At 47.3% G+C, this 25,196-nt stretch overlaps 1 protein-coding gene across 7 annotated transcripts in view; it reads right to left on the reverse strand.

Moving 5' to 3' along the window:
• LOC147913957 (uncharacterized) overlaps positions 1–25,196 on the reverse strand; it is a 72,304-nt gene that overhangs the window by 13,165 nt on the left and 33,943 nt on the right. For 5 of the 7 annotated variants that reach the window (XM_087448536.1, XM_087448535.1, XM_087448538.1 and 2 more), the window contains exon 1: positions 107–585. In XM_087448536.1, coding sequence (XP_087304662.1) covers positions 107–400 — 294 coding nt within the window. In that variant the 5' untranslated portion in view covers positions 401–585. Of the gene's footprint in view, positions 1–106; positions 586–7,491; positions 7,614–7,862; positions 7,902–25,196 lie in introns of those variants that run through there. The other 2 variants (XR_015556210.1, XR_015556211.1) reach the window with 2 other exon arrangements.

Raw genomic sequence — 25,196 nt, forward strand, 5'->3', positions numbered from 1 at the left:
TGGAGCAGGGATTTGGGCCCAGATCATAGGAGTACAGATCAGGTCTCGGGCAAGGATGGCAGAGGGAAGGCCTGCTCCACCCCACCCTGAGAGCCCAGCTGCTCACCACATCCATCACGGTCAACTGCTCCACCACCAGCTTAGGAGGGAAGGCCATGAGGTTAGGCTTCTTCTCACGCTCCTTAACAGCCACAGGTGGAGATGGACTTCCCACTAGAAATGATGGTCCAGGTGACTCCAGCTCAGCAGCTCCCACTCCTGCTGGAGCCGATGTTGGCCCTTGCTCCAGCTCCAACTCTGCTGATGGAGGGGACGCTGACTCCAGCGCTAGAAGGGGTGGTGTCAATGGAGCTGGAGCCAGCTCTACCTCCACCACTGCCCACTGCTCTGCTTCTGCCATTAGCTGGAGCTCTGCAGCTGGCACTGGAGCGGGCTAAAGAGAAAGGTTCACCCACATAGCTGACTTTCCGTGTGTCCTTCTAAACACAGGAAAGATCCCACTTCCCTTCCAGGAATACCCAGCCTGCAGTCCCCCTTACCCTCTGGCTCTGCCTCAGTGGCCTCCAGAAGCTCACATTGGGCAAGGGTAAGAGGGTCACGACAGCTGAGCTCTGAACCAGGCAAGGTTACCTTCATGTACATCCCCTTTATCTTGAAAAAGGGACAGCTTCAGTATGGTCCCGCCCTAGTTCTGGTCCAACCCCGTCATCTCAAGGTCCTGAGTGTGGAGACCCTCTGCTCCTGCTCTCATCTCAGAGCAGCACTGGATGGTGTGGGTGACCTCGTGCACCTGCCCCTTTTCTAGTGAGTTTGTGGAGTTGAAACCATTGGGCAGCTCCTCGACGACCTCCTGAGTGGAGTTCTGCAAAGACTGCCCAGGAGCTGGGCCAGAAGGAATCAGGGGCTGCCTGCACACTGCCACTGGGGTCAACCCCCAAGAGAAAGTCTGCTCCTCAGTTCAGGCACAGAGGGGCATCCTTGCAAAGAACTCTGGTCAGGGAGGGAAGGAGATGAAACCTCAATGGCTTGGTAACATATTAGTAGAGGTGCTCACCTTCTCATGCTGACAGCCATGACCTGGGCTATGAACATGACAGACTCACCATGCTTCTGACACCTAACAACCAGCTTCTGCCTAGGAATGACCTGTCCCTCATACCCTGCCTCTCCCCTCCACACAAACACACACAGACACACACACACGGTGAAGGGTAAGGGGTGTGGGGCTGATCAGGTGGGATCACAGTTGTTGCCTGGCCTGCACTAGCCTTTCCTGGGCTGCCCCGCGTTACCATTCACAGCCTCCTGCCAGAAGCCCAGAGGCGTCGGGGATGAGGGCTGAGCCAACGTCGCCAATGACCAAAATGTTTCTCTTTTGGGGTTTTTTTGAGCCTAGATCCTCCAAAAGTTGGGATACAACAACAAAATATTTTTGCCTGTTGACTGTCTCCAGTCAAGTGAGCTGGATGAGGGGCTGTGGGTGCCTGGTTACCAGAGTTCTAAGATCTGTTGAGGTCTATGACCAAGTAAATGAGGTCATTTTTCAAGATTCCTTTACCTGGGCCCCTTACCTCAATCAGACTTGTCCAGAGCTGCCCCCTGTGCCCTGGCTGCTAACCCTTCTCCCCCATATCATCTCCTGAACTGTACACAAGGAGCCTACACAGCCCTAGCCACAGCTCCCTGGAAACCTAAGTCGGGTCCTAGCTTTGAGGAGACAGAGATGAATGCAGACCTCCTTTTTCTTACCAGTTCTGCATCCTGGGAAAATCCCTGTGCCTCTCAGGTCCTCCCCAGTCTCCAAACCTGCACCATGGGGATCAGGCTACTTCCTAGGGATGTCTCCCAGTATATATGACATAATATCTATTACCCCTCTATGCTGGTGTCACATGTACCTAAGGCACAAACTTAGAGATGGAAGAATAACAAGAAGTGGTGACAGGTAGCGCAGAACACCACTCAAACCAGGCCTGGGTTCTAACAATGTGATATTGGAACAGTCGCTTCCAACTTGGCCTCATTTTCAGGTCAGCATCATGAGGGGGTTGAAACTAATGGAAATTTAGATACTGCCATCCTGTGGCATAAAACCATTCAATTGTTTCCTGTTTTATGGAGAATGAGACCCAAGTGCCTCATCTTGGCCTATGAGGTGGGCAGCCTCCACAGTGGTACCCAGTAAGCCCCACCCATGGTATAGCCATCCCCGTGGAACCACTAAGTGGTTAGTAACTGGCTTCTGAACATAATAACAGCCAAAGTGATGGGATGTCTTGTCTAAATTTTAACTAAAAAAGTCTCTCACTTCCTCTTACTCCCTCTCTCATGTTCCATCTCTCTCTCTCTCACTCTGTCAAATCCCTGTAACTGAGGAATCAAATACCAGTGTTTTGGGGCTGCCCAATGTGGAGGCCTATAGAGGAGAGAAGCACGGGAGTGCCCAGGCCAACAGACAGAAAGAAACTCAGGCTCTCAGTCCAAACTGAACCCTGAAGGCTGAGAGTGAACTTGGGGGCCAGTCCTCCCCCAGTTGAGCCTCAGTTGAAGCCACAGCCCCAACCTGTTAAACTCATTGAGGCAGAGGCACCCAGCTAAAACATGCCTGATTGCTGATCCACACAAATTGTGAGATAGTCAACATTTGTAGTTTTGAAATGCAAGGTTAGGGGCAATGAAGTCAGAGAGGGAAAGGTAACTGACACAGCCTACCAGGCCCTGGCCCTACCTTCCACCCCAGCTCCTGTTCTCTCCTCCCAGCCTCCCTCCAGCTGCACTGGCCACCTTTCTAACCTCCTCTGGCCAAACTCACTTCTGCCTGTGAGACTCAGGACCAGTGGTGCCATCTCCCTGACACACTGCTCCCAGACTTGTGCAGGGCAGGCTCCCTCTTGTCATTCTGGTCCCAGAAAATGTCACCCTAGTGAGGTCTTTCAGACCCTCCTACCCAGTGACGCCCAGCCCTCCCTCACAGCCCCCTGATGTGTTTCTCTACAGCACTTGCTCTTTTCTTTCTCATGTCTTTGCTTTTGTCCATTTCCCCTCTAGACTGTGAGCTCCTGGCAGGCAGGGACCACTTGGTCATTTTCATCCTGCACTTTGGCCCACCAGGGCACCTGGCACAGGGTGAGTGCTCAGTGCACAGCTGCTGAATGAGTACATGGGAAGATCTTGCACCCCTCCCCCTGCTTCTGACCAACTTTGATTGTGGAGATGAACACTAGTAATAGGAGGTACAAGTTGTTTCTGAGGCAGGGGGACAGCCAGAAAGACCTCTGCTTGACTCTTTGCTGCTCCAGGAGGTCAAGTAAAGTTCAGTGGACACCGAGTATATTCCAGGTTCACAGCAGAAGGACTTGAAGTGTATATATATTATGTAATGGTTACCAAAATAAGTTGAGTTAACATCAATCACCAAACAGAAATAAAAGGTTTTTTCCTGGTGATGAGCAGTTTTAGGATCTACTCTCTTAGCAACTTTCAAATATACCACACAGCAATGTGAACTTGCAAAGTGCTGTATATCAAGTATATCTCAATACAACTGAAAAAAATGAAAACAAAAACTCACTGGCCACCAGTGATACAAGAGGCTGCCTGCCCCCTGGTGGCCAGCACTAGCACTGCAGCCCTCGCCCAAACTCCATCAAACAGAAAGGAACCTTTCTTCGGATGTCCTCAAGACAGAGGCTCTCCAGGGTCCCAGGGGTAAAGGAGCAGGACCTGTCACCTTCGAGGGAGTGGGAGGAATCTCGGGAGCCTACCTTTTCCCCCATCTTGCTGTCCCCCACCAGATGTCCTCCACTCCTGAGGCATCCAACCTCAACCAGGACAATGCCTCCCCCCTGCCTCCAGATGAAAACCCCGAGGGTCCAACAAGGACTGGTCTTCTCTCTCATCTCTAGACTTGGTGTCCAGTGCTCTGGCATCTTCTTCCTTATCCCCAGTTCTCATCCACCCAAGTCCCCAAGCCTCCTCAGTTCTAAATGATCTCAAGTGGGTGGAAAGCATTTTCTCAGCGTTGCAGAGCACAGTAGGTCATCAACAGAGAACCTCGTCCAACAGACACGCTGAGAGTGCATGGAACCCATGCAGTCACCCGCTGGATGCACTCTACTTTGTACAGGAGTACACTCACTGAGGTCTTCTCTTTTGTTCCCAAGGCCTACACAAGGAGAGGATGGGCTCATCACAGTTCTGTGAGCCCACAGAGGTGGACTGCAGGACCCCAGTCCTGTGCTCTCCAAGCTGGGCCAGTGATGGGTCTGGAACAGGTAGAAACCTAGGAACCTTAGGGATTCCTCTGCCCATCTCTGGGCCCCTGGGCACGTATCTAGGAGAACGGATGCTATGGCCCTGCGGGAGAGCTGCCTCCAACCTCTCTCCCTCCTGCCTCTTGTCACTTCCCTGGTGTCGGCTCTTTCTTGACTGCACCTCCACGGCCCCCACATGAGAAGTCAGTGTGAGTGGGTGTGCCTGTGCACATGTGATGATGAGGAGAGGAAAATGACCCCATATGGAGAGGGGTGGGCAGCAACCCTCTAGGATCTTAATGCCTCTCATTGCCAAAGGAAACCTGAGGGAAGGGGCAGAGCCTTGGCCAAGGAAGCTGGAGCTCTGTCTAGTCTTTGGGACCCTGACTACCTCCTGTGGTCTGGGCCAGTACTTGCCTCTTTCTGGGCCAGTTTCCCAACTGTACAGTGAGGGGTAAGATGTGCAACAGCACAAGCATGTGCTCGGCCAGGACAAGTCATCAGGTCCCATCGATACATTAAGTACACTTTAAGTGTATTGAATACATTAATATTGCTGTGCAATCATCACCACGATCCATCTTCAGAACTCTTCTTATCTGCAAAACTGAAACTCTATACCCATTCATGAATAACTCCCCATTCCTCCTCCTCCCAGCCCCTGGCAAACACCATTCTACTTTCTGTCTCTCTGAATCTGGCGATTTCAGGAACCTCATAGAAGGGAAATCACACAAGGTTGTATTTTTGTGACTGGCTTATTTCATTTAGAGTAATATCCTGAAGGTTCATCCATGGTGTGCCATATCTTAGAATTTCCTTCCTTTGTTAAGGATGAATAATATGCCATTGTATGTATATACCACATTTTGCATATCCATACATCCCTGGACAGATACCATAGCCGGGCCCAAAACCAAACCCAAAATAAAATGGGGCCCCAACCAGATTTTTATCAATGGTCCCCTGGAGACTACTTTCTTATGCCACGTTCCATATGATATTTACTAAGGATCTAGTCTTGGGCCATGAGTTGCTTTTCAGAATCTCCCATTTTTCCTCCTTGAGCAAGTTTCAACTGGTTTGAGCCAATGAGACCACAAGACAGCTGGCAAGACTCAAACCGTGACTGCACAAGTGACTGGAGGATGACCTGGGGGACCAAGAACTCCCCTGCCAATCATGTTAAGGACACTGCCTTTTGAACGTGGGATGTATGACAGAACATGAAAATCTTCTTGAGCAAAATGCCTAGGAATGCCCCCAACCTTCCCACACCCACTCCTTTGCCCTTAAAGAGCCCTTTTCAACTGCCCATTGGGGAGAAGGATTTAACCTTTGTCTCCTGTCTCCCTGCTGGCCAACCTCGTAATAAAGCTTTTTCCCTTCTACAAGAGTGGGTATCCCATGGTTGGCTTAAGGGGTGCATTGGGCAGCGAGCCCTTCCTCAGTTACAATACTTGGGTGGCTTCCATGTTTTAGCTATTATGAATAATGATGCTATGAATATGGGTGTTGAAATATGTTTTGGAGAACATGCTTTCAACTTTTTGGGGGGTTATATACGCAGAAGTGGAATTGCTGGGTCCTATATAATTATAGTTTTAATTTTTTGTAGGAATTGTTATACTGATTTCTACAGCAACTATATATTTTATATTCCCAAGACAGTGTACAAGGGTTCCAACTTCTCCACATCTTGGCCAACACTGGTTCTATTCTTTTTCTTCTTCTTCTTCTTTTTATTTTTTGATAGATGCCATCCTAATGAATGTGAGGTGGTCTCTCACTGTGTTTCTGATTTGCATTTCCCTAATGATTACTGATGTTGAGCATCTTTTCATATGCTTATTGGTCATTTGCAGATCTTCTTTGAGGAAATGTCTACTCATGTACTTTGTTCAATTTTGATTTGGGTTGTTTGATTTTGTTGTTGAATTTAGGAGTTCTCTATCTATTCTGGATATTAAGGCCTTGTCAGATACATGGTTTGCAAATATGGTCTCCCATCCTGTGGGTTGTGCTTTTACTCTGTTGATAATGTCTTTCAAGGCACAAAGCTTTTTAATATCCATGAAGTCCAGCATGTGTATTTTCTTATTTTATTGCCTGCTCCTTGGGTGTCATATCCATGAAATCATTACCAAATCCTCTCTTGTAAAGTTTTGTCTTATGTTTTCTTCTAAGGGTATTATAGTTTTAGCTCTTACATTTACGTCTTTGATCCACTGGGAATTAAGCTTTGTATGTGGTGTTAGGTAAGGGTCCAAGTTGATTCTTTTGCATGTAGATATCCACTTTTTCCAGCACAACTTGTTGAAAAGACTTTTCCCCATTGAATAATCTTGGCACCCTTGTCAAACATCATTTGATGACATGGGTGAGGGTTAATTTCTGGGCTCTCAATTCTGTTTCCATTGGTCAATATGTCTGTCTTTATGCCATGACAATGCTGTTTTGATACTGTAGATTTGTAGTAAGTTTTCAATCAGGAAGAATCAGTCCTCCAACTTAGTACCTCCTTTCAAGATTATTTTTGGTATCTGGGCTTACTTGAGATTCCATAAGAATTTTAGGATGAGTTTTTTTCCATTTCAGCACAAAACGTCCTTGGGATTTTGATAAGGACTGCACTGGATTTGTTGATCTCTTTGGATAATGTTGACATTGTCACAATAAGGAATCTTCCAATCGACGATGAGGGGATGTCTTTCATTTCTAGTAGTGCCAGGTGGCTGTTCAGGTTGAGGGGGTGGCACTCCTCGAGGTAGTCGTGCAGAAACCCACAATTCCTCCTCACTGTGCCTTCACCATTTCCTTAGAACCCATCGACCATCAACAGAGGGGAAAATGCATGTAAAATGCACGTGGGAAGTTTTCAAGGACTGGGTGTGCATGGAGCACACATTTCTTCCACTCCTCTCCATTAGCAAAAACTACGGACTGAACCAGCAGAGCCTAACACCTGGGGACTACAGACTCAACCAGCAGACCCCAACAAATGGGGACTGTGGACTAAGCAAGGGCCAGGGACTCAGGTTCCTGGTAGAATCATCTGCCAGCTCAAGCTGACCCACTAAGCCTTTGTCTGGCACTGCGGACTAGCCAAGGGCTAAGACTGATGCTCTGATAGAGCATCCTGTCAATCTAGACTGACCCATTGACCCTGGACTGGAAAGCCAGTTAGATCGGGAGCTCAACGCAAAGACAGTGGATCTCAGATCTGAGAGGAACTTACCCACAGCCCTCAGAAACAGCAAAAAAGATGGAGAACTCAAAGGTTTTGCGGGTACCAATGCCTGTGTTTCTCATCCCCTAAGCCATCAGATGTCTCCTTTGGATCCCACTGCTGCCACCAAACTGGTACAAAACAAAATAAAACTGAGTAAATTTTAAATATCTTATTGGCTTTATTCAACAGTTCATGAATCAGGCAGCATCCAGTCTAGCAGAGAGAAAGGAGCTCCAAGGAGCTGTACAAAATGAAAGACTTTTATAGGCAGAAGGGAGCAGGAACAAGGAAGTTACACTAGACAAAAAAGCGGGTTGGTTACTGCAAGGTTACCTTCCTTTAGGGGATGGCAGGGCTCTATCAGGAAGATGACCTACCTGCTGCTCATCAGGTGATTCCTGATTGACTGGTTTAAGATTCCATTCATGGGAGGGCCAAAAGTCTAATTAAGTCTTGGCTTGTTGACATGGGGCTTAGCCTAAGCGGCTCCATTTGGGCCTGGTGTCTTGTTTTAAACACATGACTTCTGCTGGTCCCTGATTTCCCCAGTTACACCCCGGCTGTCCCTTCACTGACCATTGTTGGTCACACACCCACTGCACCTGCCTCCAGTCCTTCCCCTTCAACACCGTAATCTCACACACAGCTCCTCCCGACACTATCATGACGTCTCCCACCACACGTCCCCTATACCTTCCACACTGCCAGCAAGATGATTCACAAACACCACTACCATTTATGGGCTGAGAGGGCTGCCCATGCACTGGGAATCAGAAGTTGCAGGGTCTGTCACTTGGCCTCCAATCACCTATTGTACCCCAGCTGAAGGGCTTACCCTGTGGAAAGACTCAGTTGTAGCCAAATCCATCGAACAACATCATCTTTGCCCCAGGCTTCCTTCAAAATGCTCCACTCACTTTCTGTCCCAACTGCTCCTTGAGGGGTCATTTTGTGGTAGACTTCGAGGCCACCTTGGTGATTTTGTGCCCAGGCCCAAACAGCTCTTGGCCAACAAACACTTTAACCATATCCCCTGAAATCATATAGCACAGCTAACCAGTGAATGGGTACAAAGTAGTGGTTTTACCTCCAAGACCCCTAATGAATATTTTACACCAGGAGCATCCACTTTTGGGTTTTACTGTGGGCTGATATCACAAGGCTCTCACCCAGTGAGCTTCTCTCTTCCCCAGCCCTCTGAGCAGCTTTCTCCAGGCTATACTCTGCAATGCATCATTGTCTCTCTCTCAGCCTGCTTCCCTCAGGTCACAGGTCCCCTGAGTTTCCTGCCCTGACTGGCTACCACCAACCCATAGAAACAATGTCAGTCCTATAGCACTGGGTGTTTCAGTTCTACTAGGATTGACTGACTGGACTGGGCACAAGTGTGGTGGCCCTACCCACACAAAATCAGGAAACTGAGGCAACCAAGAAGTATCAAAAACCTTAATCCAACATGAACAACTCCATAAGAACCTATCCTAGCCCTTGTACAACAGTCTCATGAGTCTCTTGCCTAAATGGTTTTAGAAAATGGCCTGGCCCTAGACTGTCTATACCAGCCAAGGAAGGAGGGGTTTGTGCCTTTCCTAGAACCACTTGCTGAATGTACATCAACACACAAGTTCAAACCTACCTCCACCAGATGGCCCAAGAGGTTAAAATATTGCATAATATTACCCAAATCTTTGAACAGATACCCAAGGCCCCCGAGATCACTGACCTATTTTCATGGCTGGTCTCTCCAAGTTGGGAACAAGGGAAACGGACTGGATTTTAGACTGTTGCTTGTATAATCATAGGATTTGTTACTATAGCCCTCATCAGATGTTTACTCTCTTGGCTACAACCTGCTCTACCCCTAAGAACTCCATTAATTACCATTATTAAATATCCCAACCAACCTAAAATTAACCAATACCCTGAATTATTTAAAAAATTCAAAATTTTTATGGGGGAAAATCTGCTCAACATAGAATACACCGTTTTAAGCATTTCAAAGTACACAGTTCAGTGGCTTTTAGTACAATGATTATGTTGTGTGGCTATCACCACTATCTAATTCCAGAACACTTTCTACACCCCCAAACAAACCCATACTCATTCACACTCTATTTTCTCCTAACCCAAGCCCATGGAAACAACTCATCTGTTTTCTCCCCCTATGGATTTGCCTATTCTGGACATTTCATTCAAATGGCATCATGCTATCTGTTGCCTTTGTGGACGGCTTCAGTGAGCACACATGTTTCAAGGTTCACCCATGGCCTAGCATGTAGCAGTACCTTATTCCTTTTTATGGCTCTATAATATCCTATATTATGAATAGGCCACATTTGGTTTATGCAGTCATAACTGGATAGAAATTTGGGTTTGTTCCACTTTTGGACCATTGTGAACAATGTCGCTTTGAATGTCCATGGGCAAGTTTGCTCTTTTGGACATATCTACCATGGGCCTCTCCAGGTCAATCATGATTCTAGGTTTAAGATATTAAAAAATGCCAAGCTGTTTTCTGCAGTGGCTACATCATTTTACTTTCCCATCAATAATGTATGTGGGTTTCCCTTTCTCCACATCTTTACCAGCACTTCTTATTTTCCATTATGTTGAATATAGCCTTCATTTTGAGTGTGAAACAGTATCACACTGTGCTTTGAATTTGCATTTTCCTAAAAATTAATGATACTCAGCATCTATCTTGTGCTTATTGGCCATCTATGTATTTCCTGGAGACATGTCTATTCTAGTTGGTTACCCCTTTTCATTGACTTGTCTTTTATAATTGAGTTCTAAGAGATCTTTATATATTCTCAAAATTAGAGCCTTCCCACTTATATAAGTTGCAAATAGTAGGAGACATCCATACCCCACTTTTAACAATGGCTAGAATATCTAGACAGAAAATCAGGAAATAGTGGACATGAAAACATTAAATACTAAATGGACCTATCAGACACACACAGAAAATTTTACTGGACAGCAACAAAATTCACACTTTCCTCAAGGGCACACAAACTATTTTCCAGAACAGATCACGTGTTAGGTCACAAAAAATGTCTTAACAAGCTTAAGAAGACTGAAATCATACCAAGTGTCTTTTCCCAACACAATAGTATGAAACCAGAAGTCAATAACAGAAGGAAAACTGGAACACTAATAGTACGTGGAGGTTCAACAAAAAAGTCTTATACTTAAAAGTATGTCAGGGGGCTGACCTCGTGCTGTAGCGGTTAAGTGTGTGCGTTCCACTGCTGGCAGCCCGGGTTCGGATCCTGGGCATGCACCGATGTATCACTTGTCAGGCCATGCTGTGGTGGCTTCCCACATAAAGTGGAGGAACATGGGCAAGGATGTTAGCTCAGAGCCAGTCGTCCTCAGCAAAAAGAGGAGGATTGGCATGGATGTTAGCTCAAGGCTGATCTTCCTCACCAAAAAAAAGGTATATCAAAGACGAAATCAAAAGGGAAATTAGAATATGGCTCAAGACGTACAAAAAGAAACAATAAACACACGAAAACTTATAGGATGCAGCAAAAGTAGTACTAAGAGGAAAGTTTATAGTGATAAACTTGTACATTATAAGAGAAGAAAGATGTCAAAGAAACAACCTGACTTACAACACACAGCATTAGAAAAATAAAAACTGAATTCCAAAGTTAGCAGAAGGATGGAAGTCACCAAGAGGAGAGTGGAAAAAAATGAAAGACAGTATGAAAGATCAATAAAAGTAAAAGTTGATTTTTTGAAAAAATAAAATTGATAAACTCTTAGATAAAATATCTAGAAAAAAAGAGAGATGACTCAAATAAACTAAATCAGAAATGAAAGAGGAGGCATTACAACAAATGCTTCAGAAAGAAAAAGATCAGAAGAGACTATTCTGAACTAGTGTATACTCATAAATTGGATAACCTAGACAAAATAGATAAATTCCTAGAAACAACCTATGAAAGCTAAATCATGAAGAAATAGAAATCTTGAACAGACCAGTAACAAATAAGCAGACTGAATCAGTAATCAAATAGCTCCCAATGAGAAGGGACTTCTCCACTCTGCCTGACTTCACCACAGACCCCTGAGCCAGCCTGCCCCAGCCCCAGGCTGACTCCTGTGGACCTAGGTGTCTCCCTGTAAGCTTCTGCAAATCCAGGCCCCTGGCTCACCCTGGAGCATGCCAGCTCTGCTGGCCCCAAGCAGCATCCTTGACACCAGGCTCTCACCAGTCTCCTTGGAATCCAGGCCTCCATCTCAGCCTAGGGGCTGCCATCTTCAACAGCCCAAGGTGGCTCCTGTGACCCTAACTGGTGTCCTTGGGACCAGGCTCCTGGTAGGCTCTGGTGAATCCAGACCTTGGCTCACCCAAGTTCCTGCCTACTCCAGGCAGCCACAGGCAGCACCCACAGCCACAGGCAGCTTCTGTAACAGGGCACCCAGTGGGCTCCCACAAACCAAGGACCCCAGGTCACTCCAGCACTTGCTGGCTCCAGCAACCCCAGGTAGATTCCATGGCACCAGGCTCCCCGGGGGCTGCTGGGAACTCAGGCCCATGGCTCACCACACCACCTGCCAGTTCCAGCAGCCATAGACAGCTCTCATGGAACCAGGCTCCTGGCAGGCTCCCACAAAACCAGGCCCCCAGCTCACCCAGGTGCTTGCTGACTCAGGCAGCCCCAGGCAGCTCCCACGGCACCAGGCACTGGCAGGTTCCCATGAACCCAGGCTTCCATCTTGACCCAGTGCCTGCTGGCTTTTGCAGCTCAGGCAGCTCCTGTGGCCCCAGGCTCCCAGCAGGCTCCCAGGAATCCAGACTTCTTGCCTACCCCAGCACAAGCTGTCTCTCATGGCGCCAGGGTCCTGGCAGGCTCCTGTGAACCAAAGCTCTCAGTTCATCCCAGTAATGGCCAACTCCCATGGCCCTGGATGACTCCTGTGGCTGCAGGCTCTCAATGAGGACCTGCCAAATCAGGCTCCAGTGGGGCTACTCATGAACTCAGGGTCCCAGCTGTGCCCAGGGCCAGACACAATACCATGGACCCAAGCTTTCCACTCACCCCAGTACCAGGCTGCCCAAGGACTCCAGCAGCAAGCCTGCCCCTGGACACCACCAGATGGCCTACCCAGGACCCCTAGATGGGCTGACTGTGAAGGCTTTGGTTTGCTAAAGCCAGTCTGTAAAGAGTGGAAGAGGTGCCTACTTCCTCAAATTTGCAGACACCAATGGAAGGCCACAAGAAAAAGAATAATAAAAGAAGAAAACTGGATATCTGCATGCAAAAGAATGAAGTTGGACCCTCATCCAACACCATATACAAAAATTAACTCAAGGACGTAAATGTAAGACCTAAAATAAGAAAACTCTTAGAAGAAAACATAGGACAAAATCTTCACGACACTGGACTTGGCAATGATTTCTTGGATATGACACCAAAGGAACAGGTAATGAAAGAAAAACAATGGACAAATTGGACTCCATGAAAATTTTACAAGTTGGTACATCAAGAGGCACTGTCCACAGAGTAAAAAGGCAACCCAAGAGTGGGAGAAAATATTTGCAAATCATATTTATGACAAGAGACTGATATCCGGAATATACAGAGAAGTCCTAAAACTAAACAACTAAAACACAAGCCAATTCAAATATGGGCAAAGGACTTGAAGAGACAGTTTTCCAAAGAAGACTTAAGAATGGTATATAAGCACACGAAAAGATGCTCAACACCACCAATCATTAGCGAAATGCAAATCAAAACCACAATGAGACACCACCTCACACCCACTAAGATGAGTGGTATGGGAGAGACAGAAAACAACACGTGTTGGCCAGGATGAGGGGAAATTGGAACCCTTGTACACTGTTGATAGGAATGTAAAATGGTGTAGCTGCTATGGAAAACAGTATGGATGTTCCTCAAAAAATTGAACATAGAATTATCACGTGATCCAGCAATTCCACTTTTGGATATACACCCTAAAGATCTGAAAGCAGATCCTTGAAGAGATATTTGTACACCCATTTTCATAGCAGTATTATTCACAGTAGCTAAAATGTGGAAGCCACTCCAGTGTCCATTGATGCATGAATAGATACACAAAATGTAGTATATCCAAACAATGGAATATTATTCAGCGTTAAAAAGGAAGAAAATTTTGCAATATGCTACACATGTATTAACCTTGGGGACGTTATTATGACAGAAATAAGCCAGTCACAAAAAGATAAATACTGTATGACTCCACTAACACTAGGAACTGAGAGTAGTCAAAATCATACAAATGGAAAGTGGAATGGTGGCTGACAAGAGCTGGGGGGAGGGGAGAAGGGAGAGTTATTGTTTAATAGGTAGAGAGTTTCAGATTTACAAGAGTTATGGGTGTGAATGGTGGTGATGACTGTACAACAGCGTAAATGCATTTAACGCCACACAAGTGAACACTTAAAAATGGTTAAGATGGCACAGTTTTTGTTATGTATATTTTAACTCAATATACAAAAAGGAAAAAAAAAAGAAATTAGCTATCAAGCCACTAAAAGACATAGCGGACCCTTAAATACATATTGCTAAGTGAAAGAAGCCAACCGGAAAAGGCTATATACTCTGTTCCATAGTTTTCATATATTCCAATTACACGACATTCTAGAAAAGGCAAAACTATAGAAAGAGTATAAAGACCAGTGTTGCTAGGAGTTGGGAGGTAAGGGATGAAGAGGCAGAGCACAGGGACTTTTAGGCAAATCCAACCCTTCTGTATGCTCTGTCATGGTGGATACATGAGATTATGCATTTGTCAAAATCCAAGTACATGACAGTGAGACAGTGAACCTTAATGTAAACTACGGACTTGGTTACGAATACTGTATCAGCATCAGCTCCTCACTTGTAAGGAACGAACCGCACTAACACAGGTCGTCATGCAAGATGTTAACAGTAGGGGAAACTGAGAGGCAGGAGGGAGAAATGCCCTGCACTATCTGTTGAATTTTTCTGTCCATCTAAAACTTTCTTAAAAAACAATCTATTAATTAAAAAATAATCAATGGAAGGTAGGGAGTGGGTAGAAATATGGACAAAACAAGAATATCAGAATATTGATAAATGTTGAAGCTGGGTAATAGGGACATGGGAGGCTATCACACTTTTCTGTTTAATTTGTGTATGTTCAAGGTTTTCCACAATAAAACATTTTTAAAGCTCCAGATTAAATCTAGATTATGTACAAAGAATCAAAGAATGTGAAGAAAACAGATGTTTTTGAAGCAAGTACTCAAGGGGCACACTGAGTACTGGATAGAGAGTGAACGTCCTGGTTCCACCAGGAAGGTTAGGAGCTCAGTGAGCAAGGCAGGCAGCGGCACAGTCAGGGAAGTGACAGATAATGAACTGGAAAAATGTTAGCCCTCACTGGTCACAGAAATGCCAACGATGGGCCCTAATAGGACTGCCCCAGGATTTATAACGTCATGACACCCAGAATTAGAGCGGGCTCAGGGACAGAGCATCAGGTCCTGTGAGACTGCCAATCAGCACTGGCTTCCTGAAGGGCAAACCTCCTGAACCCTGGAACCTGCCAGCCACTGGCCCAGCTGCTCTGTTGTATGGAATCTGTCCAAAAACAAAGAGATTGGGTAAAGATGATGGATTGAATAAACAGATGTAGAAACTCTTGATATAATATCCCAAAAAGTGACTCAAAGATTCCTTCAGTGATGAACAGATTCATAATAGCCCTGGGAACAATCAAAAGAGCCGACATTTTGAGGAAGACATCAAAGAGAGACAGCAGCTGGTGTCTGGGGACCCCAGTGGGGAGCTCCGTGTGGGCCATGGAGACCAAGCCAAGGTGCCCTCTCTCCCTCTCTCTCCTCCCCTGCTGCTGACCTAACACCTCCTGCATTGCCACTCCACTCCCAGCCACTGCCCATCTCAAGGTCCAGGAATACAGGATCAGAGGAACAAGGTGTCCTTTCCACCAGCACATCTGTCCTCTTGCTCTCTGAACCTCCCCTGGCAGCGGAGCCCAGCCCTGCACCCCCTCAGGGCCCAGAACACTCCTCCAGGGCCCTCAGGCTCCTCCTCTCCATCCAGTCCTACCTGCAGCATAGACACTTGCTAGCTCATCTCCACCCTACAAACAAAACTCTCCCTTGGACCCATCCTCCCTTTTGGCTACTGTCCACTTTCCCGACTCCCCTTCATGGCTAAACCTGTTAAGTGCCTCATCCCTATTGCCCTCCCATGGCCCCCGTTCACCCACTGTAGAACCAGCTTCATTCCCACTCTCTCAAGTAGACTGAGGTCACCAGTGATCCCATGTGGCCGAGTCCAGCCATCTTTTCTCCATTCTGATCAGAGCTGTATCCGACCCAGCTGAGCACCCCTCCTTTCTGCAATACCCTTTTTCCCTCGTGGTTCCTGCGACTCCATGCTCCACCGTTTCAGTCCCCTTTCCTGGACTCTCTTCAGCTGCACCTCTGCAAACACTGCCTGCTCCTAGGCTAGGCCATGGTCCCTTCTACAGCTACAGTGTCTCCAGGAAACCTCATTCAATTCCATGGTTTTAAACATCTCTGACCTCATCCTGACTCTGCAGACACACCGATGCAACTTTAAGAGGTTAGGTGCTAGCTCCCCAGCATCAGCACCTAAGGAGTATCTCAGACTCGATTCCTCTCAAAATTTTACTGTCATATGAGTTCCAAAATAGCATCAAATATTTCCAAAAAGGAGGAAAAATTTGGATACAATAAATAGTGGTGAACAAAGTAACCAATAAAACGTATACTTACATCCAATCATGGTTGCTTGATGGGGAAAATAAGAACACAGAACTAAGATCAGACAGTCTCAAGCTGGGGAGTGGAAGGTGAGGAGTTGGGAGTGTAGAACACAGGAACTGATCAACTCTAAGCATTTACAGAAAGAAAGGCAGAAATGGTTGTTCCTAAAAGCTGAAAGACACCCACTAGAAGAATTCAAAAATCACGAGAAAGCCTAACAAATTAAAAATTAAATTAAATGGTAGACTCAAATTCCAATTTATCAATAATCACAATTGTAAATGGATCAAATGGCTCTATAAAAATACAAAGGCTCTCATATTGAGTTAAATTATAGTTATAAAATAAAGGGATATAATATGATTGAAAATAAGGAGCTAAAGAAATAAGACATTAAATGGGACACAAAGGGGTTTTCTGTGTGGATAACTGTCAGGAACATTTATGCACCTAACAATATGGTCTTGAAACATAAAGGAAAACTGGACAAACAATAAGACACAAGATCCTCCAGAATCACAGGGAAACCTACCTTACCTCTCTTAGAAATCCACAGGTCAAGTGATACAGTAAGTTAGGAAAGAGATCTGCTAACAAACACAAAAATGCTAGATCTAGCTTCAGCTCAAGCGGCAACAAGATAAGCAAGTAGTGGAGAGGATACATTCTCCTCAAACCACAATGAAACAATCACCAAAATGGACTGTGTGCTAAGCCACAGTGAAATCTCTAAAGAGTCCAAAAATGAGAAATCTATAAGTGACCATATTACTGCACCTTAAAGCAATAAAATAAAAAAAAAATCACAAAATATTGGCTCTTCTCCCCCAACCAATTGACTTGAAAATCTGTCAACACCCTTCTAAATCTCTCAGGTTAAAGAGGGAATCCAGACAGACAGGACAAACTCTTTAAAAATGAACAGCAATGAGAGCAGCATGAGGCAAATCCATGGCGTGGGGAAAAAGGGACAGAAGAAGAGACACATCCTCCACTGCATGTATCAGGGAATATCAACTGTACACGAAGAATCTGAGCACTTCCCTCCAGGAGCCAGAACAAAACCACAATAAAATCAAAGACAGCAGAATGAAGTGAGGATTCACGAGGCAGGAACAACAACGTATACCTGAGCAATGGAGTCAAGGGCTGGCTGTCTGGAAAGACCTGTAACAGTGAGAAACCTTGCCCAGTCTGACCAAGAGTAACAGACAAAGGCACCAAACTGTACCATCAGGTACGACAAACTACAGAAAAAGCTTTAACATGATAGGAGAACATAGCGGATAACTCTGACCAGGACATCAGCTGTCCTCAACTGGAGTTGTCCTTCCCCCAGGATGCATCTGGAAACACGCAGGATGGGTTTTGTTTCCTGCTTTGTGTTGTCCTAATGGTTGTTGCTCTGGGGGTCCAGGAGGTCCTGAACAGCCTGTCACATAGTGCCGTTTCCCACCTGAAGTGTTACTGAAATCTGGGAAGACAAGCACTGATCCAGATTAAATTAAAAAGGTGGTAGGGAAATGTTTTCCATGGATGTATAACAGGCAAAATATGGTACCCTCAATATGTATGGAGTATCGAGAAACCAATCTTTACAACTACTAAACTGTAAAAGAGTGGGAAAATCAGAAACATAGCCAATAAACACACCAAAAATATATACAATCTCTTTGTATAGGTAGAGAAATATGTATGTAAAGCACAGGAAACAGTCTAGGAGATTACACACCAAATTTTACTACCAACAAGGAGTAAAAGTTGGGAGGTAAGTGAGAAATAGGAGTTTTTACCACTTCTTAGTTTATGTATTTCTCTAGTGTTTTAAGTTTTACAAAAGAGAACGTATTCTACTCAAACCGATGTTTAAAATTTTAAAGAAATTATTAAAATGATCAAAATTACTTCAGTTCAAGGATATTCATTAAAACATGATTGGAAAGAACCTCCGCATGACTTTAAAAGGCTCCCATAACTTTTCTAATAGTTTACTCTGTCGATTTTATTTCACATTTATATCCTAACTCATTGGAATTTACATTTGTGTGAGGAATGCAACAGAAGCTGACTTTCTCCTGTTCAAGTGGAAAACCAACCGTCCAGGCACCATTCATTGGCTAGGTCTGGCTTTCCCAGCTGACCTGCAATTCTTCCTTTCCCACAGGCTAAACCCCAACAGCTACTGCTGCCTCTCAAGTGCCCTAGAGTGAGCGGGGTAAGCTCTACAACCTGGGATCCCTGTCTGAGAGGGACGGCTACCAGCAGAGCCTTCTCCCAAGACAGCAGCAGGCATGCTGCACACAGAAGTGCTCAGGGGCCGTCTGCTGTGGAGCAGGAAACCCCTCATGATGAGCAGGCAGTGGAGGAAATCTGAGCCCCAGGACTGACGCTGGCTGGGGGCAGCAGGTTGCTCAGGTAGGGAGGCCCCTCCCTTCAGCTCGTTCAGCTCCTCCTGCAGTGTGTGCACCTGGCTGTCAGCGGCTGCCTCCTTCAGCTCGCTGTTCTATCCACCTGCTCCTGCAGGCGGCACCCATGTTCCTGTTCCCCAGGGAGCAGAAGCAGTAGGAGTGCAGCAAGTCAAAGAGTTCTTGGGCCCACAGCACTGACAGGATAACCCTGCTGAGGCAAGTGAGGCCGGTGTCACTGTGCTCGCCATGCACAGCTTCCATGGCTGGCTTCGGGGTGATGTCTGTTGGAGGGTGGAGGGGCTCTGGAAGGGTTTCTGAGGCATCATTGTGAATGATGAAATTGGGTGATCTGGGCCAAGCCCTCGTCAGGCCCCAGGCTGGTCCTGCTGCAACTGGGCTCCACATCTCTCTTCAGCCTCCTTTGCTCAACTGGCTCTTGGGGGACAGATGGCCTCTCTCGAGTGCATGCTGAGGAGAAACTGTAAGCAGGAAGCCAGCCAATAAATCTACACGCCCCTGATCCTGGGGGGTAAAGTCACCCACGGAAATGCCACTCTTACCTAGCAGGCCCTGCCTGGGAAGAGGGGGTCTCATTGCCAGCATCTACAGCCGACGTGTTTGCAGCTCCCTGGCTGCCGGACCCTGTGGAGGCCACACTGTCTCCTGGAGTTCCTTCCAGAGACTCTGTGCCTGCTCCTGACTGGCGGCTTCCTGGGCAGCCCTGGGTGCGTGTTCACCCTGCAGAGCCGCTCACTTCAACTTGCGGGACCCCAGCTGTGCCCTCAGGTTTTCCTTCAAAGACCAAGACGAACCTGCAGCTCCTTTCCCATCTGCTTCACTCACATGTTCCTCAGGCCCCCTGAGGCCTTCCTGGTGTCCTTTCTTCTGGGGCAGCCATGGCCTTCACCACCCCCTTCTCAGTCAGGTGGAAGATGGAGGCCATGGCCGTGGGCTTGAGCACGTAGTACTGATCCTCCAGCATTTCCGAGAACTTTCTTTGGTGAAACGGTCACTGCAGACGAAAGAATGCTTAGTGGGGTCCAGTCATCCCTGTGAACAGCTTTTAACAACAGGACCAGACGTTTTGAGCCCTTTATGGTGAGCCTACAAGGATAAATGAAAAAGCAATTAGAAAGAAAGAGTTATGGTCCGGCTCCATGGCTTAACGGTTAAGTGTGCACACTCCACTGCTGGCGGCCCGGGTTCGGATACCGGGCGCATACCAACGCAATGCTTCTCCAGCCACACTGGGGCCGCATCCCACCTACGGCAACTAGAAGGATGTGCAGCTATGACAGACAACTATCTACTGGGGCTTTGGGGGAAAATAAATAAATAAACAAATAAAAATTTAAGAAAAAGAAAGAGTTAAATGTCTCTCCCTAAAATGATCAACTATAAAACAAAGCAAGTATTTTCGTGAACACCCAAACCTTTAGAGACTTTGCTCATTTAAACCTTTAGTAAAGATTTAAGGAACACCTTCTGCTTGCAAGTTATAAGTGGAATAGAAAGATGAAAGACCCACTGTCTACCTTAAGGAGCTGACTGTCTGTAGGGCAGAGAAGGAAGGAAGGTGAGGAACTCCTCCCAGGCTGTGGTAAGTGCTCTGTAGGGACACAGACGCTCGGGCAGATAGCACAGGATGGCATCAAGACAACAGGAAAGGCTTCAGGAATCCTAGGAAATAGTTCCTAGAAGCTCATGGCTGCCCAACCCCCCTGCTGTCTCTGGGATGCAGGACTTTGGGTGCTAAAACGGGGAGGGTTGGTCCCCCTATTTCAAAACCAGGCCAGGTGTCAGCCAGCAAAGCCTCCCAGGCACTCAGCAGGGCGACTGGCCCCAGCTCTGTTCAAGCAGCTGAGGATGTTGTACTGCCACCAACAGGAGGTCAGCCCCAAGAGCTGTGGTTCTATGTTCCTCCCCTCCTTCCACCACCAAAAGGAAAGCTGCTCCCTGTACAAAGCAAGCAGCCCCTGCAAGGTACTGACCGAGACACTTCATAATCTTTTCTCCTCATTAAGGTAAAATCTGTATTTAGACCAAACTGTGCACATGGGTGTGGGGGCGTCTCTCCCGTGGGCTTTCTGATCCACCTGAGGTCATCTAGCCCCTCTGAGGCCACTGTGGACCAGACCAGGTGGATACTGGCTCCTCAGGGAGTTCCCAGCAACATGACATTCTAACATTTCTCATTGCTTTGTGACTAATTTCCCAAACACCCCCACCTCCTTTGCCCCCAGACCACGTTAGACCATGACACATGCCAAGAGCAACCTCATGTTTTGCCTCATTCTCAAAAACAGTAACAAAACTTTTGGGACACAGGCTCTGAAGGAATCCATCAAGAAGTCATGGTGGGTGACCTCTGAAACAAGCTCATGTAACTAGTTCTTTGGATAGATTGTAACAACTTCCAACTTAGAACAAAGCACTGTAAACTTTCAATAAGACTAAAGACAACAAGCGGCATTCAGGTCTTTCAAACTTCAACAATAACCTGCAACATGAAACAAAAGGATCTTCCAGGAAGTTTTCAAAGTAGAATGTCTTCAGTGCACTGTTCTGGGACCTCCAGTGCAGAGTCCACAGGCAAGGACTCATTGAACTAGCTGAACTCCAGAAGCTCTCCTGAAGGGAGCCAGGCCAGGGGGAAGGGAAACCCCTCACCATGCTGTGGGAGCCCAGGGAAGACTTGAAGAGAGGAGCCCTCTCCCTGACTCCCCGGCGTAAGCCTCCCGGTGAGGAGTGGGCCATGCCCTCCTCCACCCAGGATGCTGTAAGATGCAGAGACCACAGGGTCAGCCTCCCTGTGAGGAGTGGGCTGTGCCGTGCTCCACCCAGGATGCTGTTCAGATGCAGAGTCTGAGTAGACATAGTCTCCCTATGAGGAGTGGACTGTGCCCTGCTCCCCTAGGATGATGTCAGATGCCCAGTCTGCAGGGTCAGCCTCCCCGTGAGGAGTCAGCCTCACCTGGCTCCACCCAGGATGCTGTCAGATGCAGAGTCCAAAGTGTAAGTCTCCCCATGAGGTGTGGGCTGCACCCTGTTCCACCCAGGATGCTGTCAGAGTCCACGTCCACAGGGTCAGCCTCCCTGTGAGGAGTTGGCCTCTCCCTGCTCTGCCCAGGATGCTGTCAGACGCCTCTCCAGGACTCACTTCCATGCACAGAGCCACCTTTCCCTGCACTGCCAGGACACTTCTATCAACAGAGCAAGTGGGAGGTGTATCCATTCAACAGGTACAAGCTGCCCTTGCTCAGCTACATTCCTGATTGCAGAGATCAAGGCAGGCTCCCTGCCATCAAAAGAGCAGAAAAGTCACAGCAAATGCAAGAAGATAGTGACCTAAGGAAGAGCATTTCCAGAATACCGTTTCTTGATATTTAGCCCCAGCCTGAATCAATGGAGACCAGGGTGGCCGTGGGGTAGGGGTGAGAGGGTGGTAGAGGCCATAAGGTGGGCCCTGGAGGCTGTGGGGTGGCTGTGGTGGCCCGAGGTGCCCCAAGCAGAGACAGTGGCGCAGACCAAGGCAACACAATGCCCAGCACTGACTCACCCACTGGACCTGCCCTGAGGCCCCTAGCATAAAGTGCAGCCCACCTCAGGCTGGACCTCATGGAGGGCTGACTGGGCAGCAGCAGCTGGATACCTATGGAAGGAGCCAGCAGTTTCTTCTCATTGTCCTGCCAATGGGAGCAGTGCGCGGCTGCGCAGCGATCACCATCCTGGGCCTCAGGCTGTTGAACTGCCAGGCTCCGGCCCCCTCCTCACAGCCCCCAAGTGGGACTGCCACATGAGGAGTGGCGTAGAGCTCTAGGCAACACTCTGTGGGATGTGAGGCTGGTCCCCGTAGCCCAAAGGATAGCAAGATGGCAGCGCGCACACGCCCATCCTCCATAAAGCAAGATGGCCATGCCCGCAGGCCTAGGCAAAATGCCTGCTCCCACGCCCATCCCAGGGGCACGCTGCCCAAACACTTCTGTTCCACTGCCCCATGGGTCGCTGAGAAAATGACCCAGACCATGGGGGAGCCGAGAGTGTGACCCAGGCCTCCTCATGGGGCCCCGCTGTAGGCAAAGATGGCTACAGATGCACTTCCGCCCGCACTTCTGACCCTACCCACGTCGCTTGGCCGGATTGGCCTTGGAGGCTGCCTGTCGTTTTGCGCTCATTCTGCTGGGCAGCTGGAAGAGGGATGCAGGTGAGGCCACACCTGCATGAGGTGGCCTGGGAGGCTGTGCTCACCTGGGCCCTTGGCCGCCAGGACTTGCAGGCAAGGTTTGGGGCTGGGCTGCGGGGTGGAGCTGGGTCCACGGGTGGAGTGGGTGGGGGCAGCGCCCATGGTGAGACCAGCACACCTGACAGCCCAGTCCCTGCAGGTCTGGGTGCTTTTCCTCTCCGGCCGCTGGGGTGGGAGGTGCAGTAGGGAATCGGGGAGGGGAGGTAGGGGTGCCGGCGGGGCTGGGGCACCTTTCTGGCAGACCCTAGGCTGCTGGGGGTGGAGGCGCAGCGGGGCGTCCGGGAGGGGAGGGAGGGGCGCTGGTGGTGCTGCATTGCCAGTTTTGGGGAGGCTTTTTCCTTCCCCTCCAGGAGTTAAGAAGTGGAAGCACTGTAACTCCTGGGAAGTTATGCTGTAGGCTGGAGGGGAGGAACGTACGCCAATGCTCACAACACATGCATGTTTTTGTTATTATTTCAGTGACTGAGAGATCATTCAAGCTTTTTCTTCCATGATGAGACAGAGAAACTGAATCTATCTCATCGTGCCTTAACTTCTAGGGGTCCTAGTACAATGTGTTGGGGCAGCAGGGGTGGGGTGTTGGTGCTTTGGCCAAAGCTAGTGTCTGGGAAGAGGGACGATCCCCTCCGCCCTTTCCCTTAAGGTTCTTATGGCTGGCCAAATAATTAAAAGACAGGTTAGCAGGAGAAAATAATACCAAGTTTAATAACATTTATACATGGGAGAAACTCTGAAATGAGCAGCTCTTCATTCGGTCTAAACTGCTTGCTTAAGTATTGTAGCTAAATATGTGGAAGGTGTTGGGAGAGTAGTGGTTTGGGATTTCAGAGGGGAAGAAGACAATTCACATGGAGATAGAAATGCAAATGTTTGTCTGACAACTCTTTTCAGGGCCACCTATAGAGAATGTGGCCAGGGAGAGACAGAAATTTTGATAAAAATGGGCTTGTTGGTGCCTTTCTTATTGTAAAATCTATTTTGCATTATATTACAGCCATCATATGATATTGGCTCCTTCCTGAAACTGGTCTTCTATGTTAAATTCTTTAGGCAGTTTGGGAGGGGAAACTCAAATGTTCTTCCTGAGTCTTCTGAGTCTTTATTGTCTTCAGCTGGAAATAATCCATATACCAGAGTGGTGCATCTTGGGGTGGCCTGCCCTGAGCACCATCACTAGCATGCTTCTGCTCCAGAGGAGAGTTCCTTGATTTTTGCTGGCAAGATATTTTGGATTTTTGCAAGTTGCCTTGAAAGCATTTGTACACAGGGTCTCTTTATCTTCCCACAGCAATTTTAGTTCCCTCATTCCTTGTAAGGAGTGATTTGCTTTCAAGTATCCCTGTATCTGTAAAGGAAGACTTTCATTTGGTTTAATTCCACCTGTCATCGTGGATGGCATTGTTTTTGCTTCCTTTTTCTTTTCCTGGCAGCTGCAACATAAGTTTACTGAAATCTCAGTTTGGGAACTGTATGGTAGACATGTAGGCAATATTTCAATGGTTTGTGGCATCTTGTCACTTAAATGTGTTAGGTGGCTGGAGGAATCAGTAGCCCTGACTTACAAAGGGGCATGCTCAGCAAATATATTTTTGGTGAAGTTTGTTTAAAAAAGAAAAAGAATCAGACAGTGTTATACAGTTTGCTGGGGGCACAGGGTGGGGGAAGGAATAGAACTATTTACTTCTCCATTTGTTCTCAGGATATTACTGCTTGCATACCTACAACCATTCACAGGAGAGACTTGGTTAAGGTAGAAAACACAGTTTAATGTCCGTCATATTACCTTAGATGTAGAAGTCATCATGTTAAAGTTAGGAGTAGGCACATGATGAGCGGTAATGGGACACTGAAGCTGCTTCAAAGTAGAAAAGGTGTTTGCATTTGAAGCCCTCTGTTGATGCTGATAAAAACATGTATGGTATTTGTAGGATGTGGTGGGGAGTTTTCTTTCTAACATGACGCTGTACATCCTTTTAGGGTTGATTAATGGACCAGCCTCCCCTGGCCCCTGGGGTTCTTAGAGATTCGGCATTCCTTGACCAAGTGTTTGGCAGTTCCTGGTTGTTTTTATAGTCATCCACTCATTAAGCTACATTTCTTATTGAGTGCAAGGTTTGTGTCATACATTGTTCTACACCCTGGGGCCATAGAAGTGAACAAAACACAAAAAGCATGCCCCGGGTAATGTTCTAGATGTGACACCAATGGTGTGGCTCATGTGGGAGAGTGATGTGTGCCAGGCTGGATGGAGTTGGAGTTGTAACCAGGAGGGCCAGGAAAG

Source organism: Ceratotherium simum, chromosome 24 (assembly GCF_057802395.1).
Source record: "Ceratotherium simum simum isolate JZ-2026a chromosome 24, ASM5780239v1, whole genome shotgun sequence".
Taxonomy (NCBI): Eukaryota; Metazoa; Chordata; class Mammalia; order Perissodactyla; family Rhinocerotidae; genus Ceratotherium; species Ceratotherium simum.